The sequence below is a fragment of the Schistocerca nitens genome, chromosome 2 (genome assembly GCF_023898315.1).
Source record: "Schistocerca nitens isolate TAMUIC-IGC-003100 chromosome 2, iqSchNite1.1, whole genome shotgun sequence".
Classification (NCBI taxonomy): Eukaryota; Metazoa; Arthropoda; class Insecta; order Orthoptera; family Acrididae; genus Schistocerca; species Schistocerca nitens.
Window position 1 is genome coordinate 140,576,022 of NC_064615.1, and position 14,561 is coordinate 140,590,582.

The 14,561-nt window shown below is 39.1% G+C and overlaps 1 protein-coding gene across 1 annotated transcript in view; it reads right to left on the minus strand.

Annotated features, from left to right (window-relative positions):
* Positions 1 to 9,775: 9,775 nt before the first annotated feature.
* The window catches only part of LOC126235842 (cilium assembly protein DZIP1), a 277,318-nt gene continuing 272,532 nt past the window's right edge, over positions 9,776 to 14,561 (minus strand). The window contains exon 17 of the mRNA XM_049944706.1: positions 9,776 to 10,973. Coding sequence (XP_049800663.1) covers positions 10,782 to 10,973 — 192 coding nt within the window. The 3' untranslated portion in view covers positions 9,776 to 10,781. The remainder of the gene's footprint in view (positions 10,974 to 14,561) is intronic.

Here is a 14,561-nt window from a genome sequence, read left to right on the forward strand (position 1 = left end):
TAGATTTCTAGACTCCAGAAAAGTCATTATACTCGAACATAATACGTGTTCCAAATAGTTCTGCACATCTTTTCGACGTCCCTTCTTCAAAACGTGGATGAGCTGTGCCCTTTGCCAATCCTTTGGAACACTACGCTCTTCTAGAGACCTACGGTACACCGCTGCAAGAAGGGGGGCAAGTTCCTTTGCGTACTCTTTTTATGTGTAAAATCAAACTGGTATCCCATCAGGTCCAGCGGCCTTTCCTCTTTTGAGCAATTTTAATTGTTTCTCTACCCCTCTGTCGTCTATTTCGATATCTACCATTTTGTCATCTGTGCGACAATCTAGAGAAGGAACTACAGTGCCGTCTTCCTCTATGAAACAGCTGTGGAAAAAGACATTTAGTATTTCGGCCTTTAGTCTGTCATCCTCTGTTTCAGTACCATTTTGGTCACAGTGTGTCTGGACATTTTGTTTTGATCCACCTACCGCTTTGACATAAGATCAAAATTTCTTAGGATTTTCTGCCAAGTCAGTATATAGAACTTTACTTTCGGATTCATTGAACGCCTCTCTCATAGCCCTCCTCACACTACATTTCGCTTTGCGTAGTTTTTGTTTGTCTGCAAGGCTTTGGCTATGTTTATGTTTGCTGTGAAGTTCCCTTTGCTTCCGCAGCCGTTTTCTAACTTGGTTGTTGTACCATGGTGGTTTTTTTCCATCTCTTACGATTTTGCTTGGCACATACTCATCTAACACATATTGTACGATGGTTTTGAACTTTGTCCACTGATCCTCAACACTATCTGTACTTGAGACAAAACTTTTGTGTTGAGCCATCAGGTACTCTGAAATCTGCTTTTTGTCTCTTTTGCTAAACAGAAAAATCTTCCTACCTTTTTTAATATTTCTATTTACGGCTGAAATCATCGATGCAGTAACCGCTTTATGATCGCTGATTCCCTGTTCTGCGTTAACTGTTTCAAATAGTTCGGGTCTGGTTGTCACCAGAAGGTCTAATATGTTATTGCCACGAGTCGGTTCTCTGTTTAACTGCTCTAGCACTTAAAAAAAATTTCACTGGATTCTTTGTCCCTGCCACTCATTATGAACGTTTGAGTCTCCGAGTCTATATCTGGCAAATCAAAATCTCCACCCAAGAACTATAACATGGTGGGGAAATCTACTCGAAATATTTTCCAAATTATCCTTCAGGTGCTCAGCCACAACAGCTGCTGAGCCAGGGGGCCTATAGAGACATCCAATTACCATGTCTGAGCCTGCTTTAACCGTGACCTTCACCCAAATTATTTCACATTTCAGATCTCTGTCAATTTCCTTCGATACTATTGCACTTCTTATCACTATAAACACGCCTCCCCCTTCACTGTCCAGCCTGTCTCTGCAGTATACATTCCAATCTGAATTTAGAATTTCATTACTACATCTGGTTTCAGCTAACTTTCTGTCCCTATTACTATGTGGGCATTGTGACCGTTTATTAATGAGAGCTGTTCTGGGACCTTTCTATAGACACTCCTGCAGTTTACTATTAGCAGATTAATATTGTTATTCCCTGTTGCATTTTGCCTACTCCTACCTTGCCGCGCCTCAGGAGGCGTCTTGTCGGGCCTAGTGAGGGAATTCTCTAACCTAAAAACCCACATGTGCACTCCACACTTACTCCGCTACCCTTGTAGCCGCTTCCTGCGTGTAGTGCATGCCTGACCTATTCAGGGGGACCCTACATTTCTACACCTGATAGCGGAGGTCGAGAAATTTGCACCCCAGATCTCCGCAGAATCGTCTGAGCCTCTGGTTTAAGCCTTGCACTCGGCTCCAAACCAGGTGATGGCTCCAAACCAGATGACCACGATTGGTTCTGGGAACGATACTACAAATAGTTAGCTCAGATTCCACCCCGCGAGCGAGGCTTTCCGCCTTCACCAACTCCGCCAACTGCCTGTATGAACTGAGGATGACCTCTGAACCCAGACGGCAGGAGTCATTGGTGCCAACATGAGCCACAATTTGCAGTCGGGTGCACCCAGTGCTCTCTATCGCCGCCGGCAGGGCCTCCTCCACATCTCGGATGAGATCCCCCGGCAAGCAGACAGAGTGAACACTGGCCGCCTTCCCCGACCTTTCCGCTATTTCCCTAAGGGGCTCCATCACCTGCCTAACGTTGGAGCTCCCAATCACTAATAAACCCCTCCCCTCGTGTGCCTGCTCGGACCTTGCTGAAGGAGCGGCTACATGTCCACTCACAGGCAGAGCGGGCGACGCCACACGGCCAGCCTCCACATTGACCCTCCGCCTCGTGCGCCGCGAACGCTGCTGAACCCGCCACTCCACTTGCGGAAAGGGTGGCCCAACCGCACCCGGTACCCGCGAAGATGTCTCGACAGCAGGGACAGTGGGTGAAGTATGTAACACCTGGGGTGTACCATGCGACGCACCAGACTCCCCACTGCCGCTACACTCAGAGGCAGCAGCCTGAAGACGGCTGACTGCGGCCATCAACATGTTCAGCTGTTCGCGAACAGTGGCCAGCTCCTCCTGTGTCCATACACAGCAGTCACACATCCTATCCATCCTAAGAAATCAATTTACTGTAGAGAGTTAATCAACCTTTCACTATACTGCTAATTCAATAAAGGCGGCTGATAGTTGACTAAACTGTGGTTACTAGACACTTCTTGTAGAAAACAATGAAAATAGCACTACCTGTCTCTGGACTGTATTCAAAACAAACACTAGAACTACTGGCACTATGGCTGACTAAAGGGACTCTCTCTGACTGTATTCAAAACAAACATGAAATCTATAGAACACTATTACTAGCACTCGACAATTAAAGCTTCCTAAAAGCAAAAACACAAGGAAGAAGAATTGACAAGTAAGAAAAATACAGTTACTACTTAAATTAATGTAACTTGCTGCACAGCAGACGTGACACAGATGGCAGTTATGACTGACAATCAGCTTCAAGAAGACACACTCTGGACACACACAAAATCATCACCAAGAGAATTGGAGGCTGGATGAGGAAAAACTTAGCATGTAGAAATGTTCAAATATGTAGGTGAATGGATAGAGCCTAACCTGTCCAAGAAAAAAGCCTTTGTATAATGCATTAACAAAATGAAAATGGCGTGTCAACTGATTAAAGGAGTCTACAATAAGAGATCGATATCTGTAAATACCAAAATTGGGCACTACCTGCCCTGATGCTCTACTGGACGCCCTTTATGTGGCAGTGGCTGTTAAAGTGAACAAGAATGTCTAATGGAGAAACTTGAGGCCAAAGGAAGGAAGATACTGAGAAAAATCCTGTGTACCATCAAAGAAGGTATCACAACCGTGAACTATACAAACACCTGGAGAATATAAGTGAAAGGTGGATTGCCTTTTATGTCAATGCGACACAAATGAGTCGAGGAACAGTATCTAAAAGAATATTAACCTACTTTTGAGATAAGAAAACCAGAGGGGCATGGTTCACAGGAGTGAAGTCAAATAGGTCTACGGGAACTGAAATTTCTTCTAAGGATATCTGGGAGCATGATCCGCTTAAGGGAAAATTACAAATTCATTGACATTTCCTGGGAAAGCTGAAGCTGAATACAGGGAAGGCATAAACCAAAGAGTAAAAAAGAACACCAACGGAAAGAAATGCGTGGTGTCTGTTTTTTCGGACATAGCCAAAAAAACATTTCGGACGTGTCTGGAAGAACAGTCACCACACATTCAAATAACCATTAATTAGTATTCCTGACAGGAAGAGTGTTTACTTAAATGCCTGTCAGCATCTCAAAACTTGAATCAACCAAACTGAATCCACATAGAGAAGCAATGTGCCTATCAGTGATCCTTCTAAACAACTCTGCCAACTCCAGTACAGTACAGCGTAACAATGAATTGGAAAGTTACTCCATAGAGTATAATAAAATCAAAACCTTGGCATTCTGTCATATTGTATTGGAACTCAAGTTATCCAAAAAGATGTGAAAATATGTATGGAAGATGACCTGATTTACCATGGCAATAGATTCTGCCTCAATAAAAGCTAAATTTGGTTTTTAGACACCATGGAAGCTGTAACTACTTTGAACACACACACTATTTGTTTTAAAGCCATGCAGACTTTGCAACAGAATGTTGGACTTTTAAGACATTTTTCTCTGATCATTAACAAGCCTGAACTTTTGATATATGTTATCAAACACAGACTCAATGACAGGTAAAAAAAAGTGAATGCCTGTACAACATGGACAGTCATTTGACTCCACCGGAAGATGGCTTCAAAATCCACAGTTGAAATGTTAGTTGATGAAGCCAACTACATCTTATTGCAGGCCTGAAATATGAGTATTAGTAGCCTGGGAAAATCTGAAAAGCTGTAATTAATGTACTCTAAAGAATATTGTAGTGTTTTTACTATAAAGGTTGAAAAGAAAGAAGGCTACAAGTTACTGCTATAAAATTTATATTCACTGTACACTCTTCACTCCTAAGTGGCACAGCAGAAACGTCTGGTATTTAACATACTGTGCTGATACACATTCTGCCAAATAGAAACTGTGCACTTTTATTCCATATTGACAAGCACCGAAACTGTATTACTATATGATGAAACAAAATTTTACACTTCTGTTTAGGAATAAACAAGTTACGGATGACGTACCTCAAATTTTGACTTGAAGATGAGCCATATTTGTTCCTCAGAGTGACTTTCACTTCATTTGATATATTGTTGGACACAATACTGGATGAAATAATAAAACCAAAGTTGAACCACCAGTTTTTAATTTTTTAATTTTTATTATTATTATTATTATTTACATGAAATATATAATGCTTCATGCAAATTAATTCTTATGCTGTGGATGTAGACTCACATCATTTTCTGTTTTGTGTTTGGCATCTCAGATGTGTCGAAGTGGCTAAGTATAAGTGGTTCCAACTGTTTGACACTGTCTAGATATATCACCAAATTTCAACGCCTAATTTTTTTAACTAACAAAAATGATGAAAGCCAACCAGTTGCCTGCAAATAATTGATAGACGACATGTGATTGCACAGAAACTTGACTAACTTTTGAGGCACCATGGTTTTCCGGGTTAAGTACACACAGACATTCAAATGCATGCAGGAACACACACACACACTCGCAGCCACAGTGGGTTGGCACTGTGCGTGACAGAATGTAAATAAATAAATTAAAAAAAAGTGGCAACTTGAAGCTCTGGAATTTCTGTTATTGTCTTATATATGTTTTGCAATTAAAAATAACCAGCTGGGGTGTTATTAAAGAAAACACACCCTAATCTGCAGATGTCAGACACTCATATCAACCAAACCTCCGATTTAGTTCGTGCTATGTGCTCTCATCCAGTAGAATCAGCATAACCATTAATTAAAAGTAACACTAGAACCACCAGAGCATAGAAAAAGTGCATCTGTGAATAATTAATAGATTGGCTACCGTGGGTGCGTTGATAGAGCATTAGATTGTCGTAGCAAAGGTCCAGGTCTCAAATCCTAATGACTACATTTTTTTTTACTGTATTCTGCTTGAGAGTGTTATATGGGACAACATGGAGTTTACAGCAGTGTCCTCTTGGCAGTCTGTATTTGCTTTGTTCATTTGAAAGTAGTAAATCTATAGGGTACATCTGCAGTTTCATAGAATACACAATCGGAACAGAGAAATAAAGAAGCAGTTGCATCACACATGTGGTAGTAATAATAGTAGTAGTAGTAGTAATAATAATAATAATAATAATAATAATACACACAATAAAATTAATAATCATAATAATAAACAAAATAATAATATGAATAATAAGTACATAAGGTTCAAAAATCAAGAACAGTGGTCCCCCCCCCCCCTCACCCGGCACGCGCGCGCGCGCGCGCACACACACACACACACACACACACACACACACACAGTGTCATTCATTAAGGAACAAAGGCTTCACAATAATGGCTGCATATGAAGAAGTGTGACATTTGATGGATCCTACATTTGCGGATCCATCCTATAGATTGCAGAATGATAGCTTGTGTTTAAAACAGAACTTTGTCAAAGGATCTGGGTTCATCAGTATGTTCAGCCATCATCCACCTGCAATGATGAGAATTATAGAAACTTGGAGAACTCAACTGATTGTATGTGACGAACTGCAGCTTAAGAAGATTATTCTGTTGTTGCAAACTAATCTCTTTCAAAGAATCTCAAGCAGCATCAGATATTTTACATATCATATGCTTGTACATTCTGAAAAATGAAGATCAAGGGGTTGGCAAATTGAGGTTGTGTTTGCTGCAGTTTTGTCTTCTGGTAGGTTATTCGGTACACGCAGGTCATTCACACTTGCATCTTTGTGGGGTTCGTAAGAATCTAGTATTAGCACAAGTTTCTCTCCACTTATTTGTTCCACTACTGTTTCTTGTAAAAATGTCCTGAACTGTTCTTTGGTCATTTTGCCATAAGACCGAGAGCAGATGATTACATTGCCCATCGATGAAAGCAAGGGAATAAATGTGTACGTACGGGCTGTTGTGTGAACAGACTGTACAAACCCTACAATATCTTTAGAACCTCTAGTTGCAAGAGTGTGACCAACAGGCATCTTATTGAATCTGCTTTCACCAGCATTGTAGATATATTCTCCTGTGTAGGCTGTCATGAGTGCTCGAGTTGCTCGTTGCCAGTCCTCTACCATTTTCTGGATGTTATTCCTGTTGTGGTACATTTTCACTGTAACAAAAGATTTGTCTTTGTGGTTTACAATATTGTTTTTGTGCTTACCGGTGTCAAATCTTGGTAAATTTAACTGTCTTGCTTTTGTTTTCACCCACAATTGACATCATGAATACATCAACCTGCTTGGCGGTGGTGTTCGACTGTCTCCATCACAAGCATTGTGATATGCTTGTTCTTCTCCTTCACAGACATTAACTCTCCACTTTCCCACTGCCGTTTCCATTCATACAACGTACACTGTGTGAAATCTGTTTTTCATTGCAGATGTCATGCGATGTGCAAATGTTTGGTTTGGCTTCGGCTGCTTTTTACATTAAGTCAATATTTGAGGAGTTCAATTTTCTCGTTTCTTGAGTGAAACACTACTCTTTTCTCCTTCTGTGGTATTTCATTATTTACATCACTTGGAGACCCTTCTGGCGACGATATCAAAGAGGTCGACTCTAGTCCATTTACTTGGTAACAAACAAACTATTCCACTCCAACTGTGATATTCAACGCATTCCATTATTGATCAATTATGAATGCTGCACACTTTTCTCACCTTCAGTTATTTCTGTTGTTGTACGTACACACCAGTCGCTATGCAACAGTTCGATGAGAATGTCATGTCAATAACGTTCCACGGATTCATGTTGCACAACAGCAGTACCTGTACCTTGAAGACTGAACAGCAACTGCAGACCCATTTGTCTGTGTATGCACAAACACAAGACTCTAGCCACAGCACGCACATTTAATGTACACAGCATTGCCATCTGCAGTCAATAATTATTGTTATTGTTAAAATCAAACAATGGAAAATCCAGGATGGACTGTAACAATATTATGAGAAGGAAAGTTGCTACTCACCATACAGTGGAGATGCTGAGCTGCAAATAGGCACAACAAAAAGTCTCACAATTAAAGCTTTCAGCCGTTAAGGCCTTCATCAACAATACACACACAAGCGTGTGCACCCACACACACACACACACACACACACACACGCATGACTGCAGTATATTATTGCTACTATTAATACTTCCGCAGCTGTGATGTAACTGTTTCTTTATTCTATTCTCTCATTATTTAAGTTTATTCTGTGAAACTAGAAATGCACTAGTTACTTCATCATGAGTGGTGTCCATTCTGTTGCACATATCTGAAAGAACACCACACCTACCTATACCAATGTACTCTATAGGTTTGCTATTTCAACTAACGAAGCAAAAGCAGACTGCCAGAAGAAGATTTCTACAAATTCTGAAAAATCTTTTTACATGTCAGGAAAATATTCTCCTATATAACAGTTCCACACCTAAACAGTTAAAAAAAAATTGTCGTTATTAGGATTTGAACCCATGAGCATTGGTACGATGATCTAACACTCTACCAACTCAACCATAGTAGCCACATCTCCCAATGTCTAACAGATGTGCTTTTCCCATGCTCTGGTAGTTCTGTGTTACTTTTAATTAAAGTTTACGACCATTCTGCTGGACAACAGCACATAGTACGAACTAAATTGAAGTTTTCATTGATACTCTATCGACATACAATGTTAGGTACCGATCTGAGTGTCTGACATTTGGAGGTTTTACTATGTCACCTTGAAGAAGTAGTTTTTAAGAAATATTTTCGAACTACCACTATCTGTCCCACAAGTTCTCACACACATCTGTGGTGACAGTGGTTATTTGCAACTGGCTAACAAGTCCAAAGAGGAAAGGAGTGAGGCAACTTCTTAGAATAGGTTTGTGACTTGTTACCTTCTATTCAATTGCTCCCCCTCCTTCCCATTAGTCTGGACAACTACTGCATGCGTGTGTGTATTTGTGCACGAGTGGGGTGGGAGGGGTGGGTGCGTAGGCACGCACATGTGGGTCCATGCATTCCAAACATCATTTAGCTGCATATGCGTGGTAGCCTATCCTCATACATAGCATACCAATGAAACAAGATGATTTCAGAAAGTAACTGTTCTTGAGGAATTATTTCTTATATTTTATTACATATAAATTCAAATAACAAGAAAAGCTGGTGTACAATACCAAGAAAATTATTTTCTGAACATTATGTCTGACAAACGTACTCCAACGTAAGTAAAGCTTTACCTCTTGCAGCATATGATGGGATTCCATAATCTCATGTACAAAATGTTGTCAGTACACCAGCCTAAAAGAATTTTTGTTGTTTTTACATCCATAACAAAAGTCAGGGAGTTAAATCATGAGAACAAACGGGGGCAATGAATATCCACATTGTCAGAAATGACAATTCAGGAACAAAGAATTTATTCAGGTTTGTGTGCCATGGCTTGTAGCCTCATCTTGCTGGAAAATTGTGCTCTCATTTGCTGAAAGAATGTCAAGTTATGGTGTGATAACGTTAACACCGTTTCACCTAATCACTAGCAGTGACTGAATTCTGATGAACACACTATACTAAAACAGAAATATTGCAAGAAGATAGGATTTTTCAAAGAAAAGCAATTGATGTGTACATATTTGGTAGATCATCAAAGAACTTAGAGACACTGAACAAAATTTGTCACCGTTTCCTTATGGTAGTAAAACCTGGTGAAGACAAAGGAATGAAAGCTCTATAAACACTTTTTCTTAAGCGATCATTCAAAAGAATTCATTGCTGGTTAAGACATGAAAAAAGCAGTAAGAAAAAAGTTAAAAGGGTTCATCATCAATAAAGAAGAGATGACTGAAGAAATTGTACAGAGGGTCTGAATCCTGTTAAGTTTGCCAGTATGTGTCAGTAATGGAAGTGTCAGGTACTTGTACAGCATTGGAAAGATTAGATTACACTCAGTTTTCATTCCATAAACCCAAAAAAATGATATGATTCTCGTGGGTGTGGAACATGTCAGAAAGTATAACATAAAATCATAAAACAGTTGAATATAATACTACCCTGATCATTTGTCAGGAGATAGTCAAAATAGGTTAATACAATACAGTAAACTGGAGCAGCTAATATTTACAGAATTAACACACTGTCAGAATGAAACACTGTTATGCACCATTAATAAATTTATCATCCACAAAATACCTAATCTGATGTGACCAAGTGTTGTCAAAACTGAAATCTAACAGATTACTTAAGCTGGCTTAACAGTCTCCACTAAGGTATTCATCTATGGAGTAGAAGGAGTTGCCTATCAATAAGTCTTTGAAACTCTGTTTAAACCATGCTTTATGTGAAACCAAGTTTTTAATGGTTGCTGGCAATTTATTGAAAATGTGTGTTCCTGAATAGTGGACCCCTTTTTGGACCTACGTAAGTGATTTTAGGTCTTTATGTAGATTGCTCTTATTCCTAGTATTGATACTATGTATTGAACTATTGGTTGGAAATAGAGATGTATTACTTGCAACAAATTTCATTAAGGAATAAATTTACTGAGAAGCAGTGCTTAGAATACAAAGTTCCTTGAACAGGTTTCTACAATATGTTCTTGAATTCACACCACAAATGATTCTTATCACACACTTTTCCACCATAAAAACTTTTGCTCGGTTTGCTCATGAGAGTTGGAAGTTCACAGTTAGGAGGACATTAAAATCAAGTCCATATGTTAATGGTCAGTTTGGTATAATGTCACACTCTTTACAAATTTGAGTACAGGGATACACACATTTATTTCAGTCACTTCAACTCATATATAAAGGCTGCCTGTGTCTAAAATGTTATACAGTTGATAAGAGTTAGCTTGGAGAGAGAGAGAGAGAGAGAGAGAGAGAGAGAGAGAGAGAGAGAGGATAAAAAAGTCATCCTATCATTCATTGCCTACAGTATACCACATGAATGTTTTCTCTTTTCCTGCCTTGCTCATCCTGACCCCTTCCTTATTCCCAAGGAAGGGTGCTCTGTTATGGAACATAAAAAGGTTGTCTTATTTCATTTCATTTTTGCTGCTGTTCTGCATTGTTGTAGATTTCATTTCAAATTTTGTAGTTCTAGTGGCCAGTACTTAATATATAATTATATACTCTGATATAACACTTCAGAGTTTGTACAAAGATTACACTACTCAAAATCTTCCAAGTCCTCAATGTCCCATTCCGATAAGGGTAACTGCTTCAAACCCATTGTACTTGAATGAGTTTGTTGTTTCATCTGTGTATACCCCACAAGATCTTGAGCAGCAGAAGTGGTGGACATAGGCAAGTAACTCAAAGTATCCACTCCTCCTGTTGGCTTTTCCCCTCTAGCAGATATCTGAAAGGCAGAAAAACAAATCTGTATAACAAGCTTCAAAAGTGAGCTGTCAGTAATAACACATAATCACCATTTTATAGTACCATGTAATGCCTAAAAAGTGTAACTTACTTAAAAAAGAAACAAACCATTACTTATCATCATGAAAGTAGACCCATTAATTGTTTTATAAACATCTTTTAATACTATCAAATCAATACAATCATGTAACCCTTAAGTACTTGCATGATATTATGATATAAAAACTCACATTTGGTTTATTTGACCTGAATCTAAAAGACAAAGAAGAAGACAATACTCCATCATTCTATGAAAGACTTTAATTATTTTAAATGTAAATATGGTGTGGAAAGTTCTGGCAGAATGTAAATAATTTAGGAATAAAGGAGACAACTAACTATATAGTAGAAGCACTGAGTCACTAACAGACTCGCAATAAACAATAAAAACAGGTGTATGTGTGTGTGTGTGTGTGTGTGTGTGTGTGTGTGTGTGTGTGTGTGTGTGTCTGTGTGTTTATTTAAAATATACATTTTTATTCCCTTATTTGGAAATAACTGATGATGAAGATATCCCTGCTATATTATGACTAATGTCAACCCTTTTTCCAATGGAGTTGCTGCATGATCCATGCTGTTGACCCAGTTGTCAGTAGCCACATTTCTGCTAATACCTACAAGAGGAATAGTAAGGCATTGCACAATTTCTGAAGGCTTTATATATTTTTTTCTTCTTCACCTGACTGTGTGCCAACATAAATTTCAAAGTTATAAAATAATGTGCTCTGGAGCCCAACAGAGCAAAACCTTTGTGCCGTATTTCGTGGCTTGGCTTTTTTGGCAGGTGTTATCAGAAGTAACATTGTGTTCAGAATGGAAAGAGTTAATTGTCAGTTGTCACATACTCTCCAAGAGCATACAACTTCAAATGCATGTCTTGCAATGGGGTGGTAAGGTCATGCACAGAAGCTTCCTTGTCAGTTTTGTTTCCTCTTGTCTCTCAATGTTTTTACCATTGAAGCAAATACAATGATATAAAAACAGGATACAATGATACAAAACCAGGACTCTACTATATGGCATAGTAACTGTGAATACACCATGCTCATGCCCATCTACATAGATGGGAAGCTTTGCAAGTTCTGCATATAGCAGGAGGCTCAGGAAGGCATTCACATCCACATGATCTGTATCTTGTGCACTACGATATCTGTCAAAATGTCCATGAATGTTCATCATGCACACATTAGTGTACACAGATAGAGAGAAAGCGAGAGAGATCTAAGAAATGTGATGTCAGTGGTGTAGAGATACCATTAGAGATGTGATATACTGAAGCACCCACTCCCCAGCCAATTAGTTGTCCCGAGGAACATCACTGCCCATTGGCTAAAGTGTTGGTTTATTTTAGTATTTTATAATATGATGCAGCAGTTCACCCAGAAGGATGTTAATGAGATTGATGCCGGGTACAGAAGCCTGCACCAGTGACCTATATGGGCAAGGAATTTACTACCATAAGCAAAGGCTGCAACTACAGTATTAAGGAAGAGAGAGGAAAAGCTATTAAATGATTTCCTTTTTCTGGAGAGCTGCTGTTCAACCATGCTAACCGATATTCCTCAGGATTTGTACTCACGTGGATACCAGGAAAGTGAGGGCTATCTATGAACAGATTATCCATGCTTTGGTGAGGGAAAGGATCCAACAACTCCACAGGAATCTAGACACCAACAACAGAGTGCTGCCCCAGAAGCACCTGTGTCTACTGTCAAATCTATCATTGACGAATTGTAACGAAGACTATAACTTAGAGGCAAGCCTGCACAGAAAAAGAAATGCTTTGCAACTGTGAGAAAAAGAAATTTGAAGAACTAACAAGGAAGTGGTACATGGATAGGACTAATGTGTCTTGAACCAACAGAACCTCTCATTAACACTGTCAACAAGGCAGTGACATCAGTACTGTTTAAGGGGCTAAACTTCACAGAGATGCCTACAAGGATCTCACATGGAAGAAATCATTCAGTCTGCGGAAAAGAAACAGTCAAAATTCTACAAAGGGTGAGACCAACACACCATGACATCCCTTGGGAAGAAAGGTCTGCCATGGAAAAACATCCGCAGTGAAGACAATTCACCAGGCAGATAAAGGAAACACCTGTGTTGTAGTAGATACTACACAATATGAATAAAAATGGATGACTTCATGTTTTGTCCCACCTACATGGATCTTTGGAGTGATTTGACTGCAAAGATTATTAAGAAGAAGCAAGACTTGATCATGATGACATAGCCACAGGACTATGAAAGATCCATAAGGAAAACTGTCCTCACAGACCTATATTAACCCTTTCACTGCTGTGGGCATGTAAACACATCCTGCTATGCTGTTCTTCAGGTTCTGTGGATGTATATAGACACGCTGCTTGGGTTTTCCTACAGTACCAAGGCCGTCTGAATGGATCCAGAGCCACCACCCTGTCACTGCTGTAGATGAGTTACTTCTATACCTCTGTGAACAAAAAAGTTTCGAATATTTATCATACAACAAACATATGTGCCTCACTGCACGCTATCACTTGCAAAAAACCTCGGTTTGATATCTTGAATCATGAGATATATGACCACAAGATTCGCGATGCTCAAGGACATGAATGGACATGTTACACATAACCTTCCTTTGGGTATAAAACCCAATAATGTGAGAATGAAATGAGATATCCTTCTGATCTCAATTTTAAATAAATTTTTGAAATTTTTTCTACATTCATTCACTGCAATATACGAGCTAAAATCAACCATACACTAAGTTTACAAAATGTATTTTTACCTCTGCAAACTCTTTAAAATTTCATACAGTGTTTTACTTCATTTGATACAGTGCAATAAGTATGAAGGATAACAAAAAGAGATTCAGTACTTTGTTAAGTAAAGATATCAAACTGTAATATGCGCAAAAGTCAAATTTTTTTTATCTAACAGTTTTCAAAAAAATTGGATGATACGTTATTTCATAATGTGCGAATGCCATCTCTCAGCACAGGCACCAGCATTTGACAAGCAGTACAGCCAGAACAAAAGCCACCTCAGCACAAAATACAAAGGGCATGTCTGTAGCAGCAAAAGGTTTTAAAAATGGACTCACTCACCTACAACCTGGTAAAGCATCCGGCTAGAAAACTACATTCCCTTGTAGGACACACAGACTTACGTGTGAAAGATTACACTCACTTCATTCACTTACACAGGAACAGAATGTACAGAAAAACAATATATTGGTCAGCTTTGATGTAAATTCTCCTTCACAAATGTAACAACAGAAGAGACCATCAACATCATTCAGGACCTGATATCTGTAATCTGGTGCCATTATGTTTATCATCAAACTATTTCACTTGGCATGGTAAATATTGGGTAAATATTATGAACAAATGAACGGAATGGCAACTGTATACCATCTCCCTCCATCTCTACAGACATCGCGCTGAGAACACCTGAGAGCACCATCGGGGAGATAGGTAAGACAGAAAGATGTCAAGTTCTACGAGAGGTCAGGATTGAAACAAATCTTCAGTTTAGGAAAGAA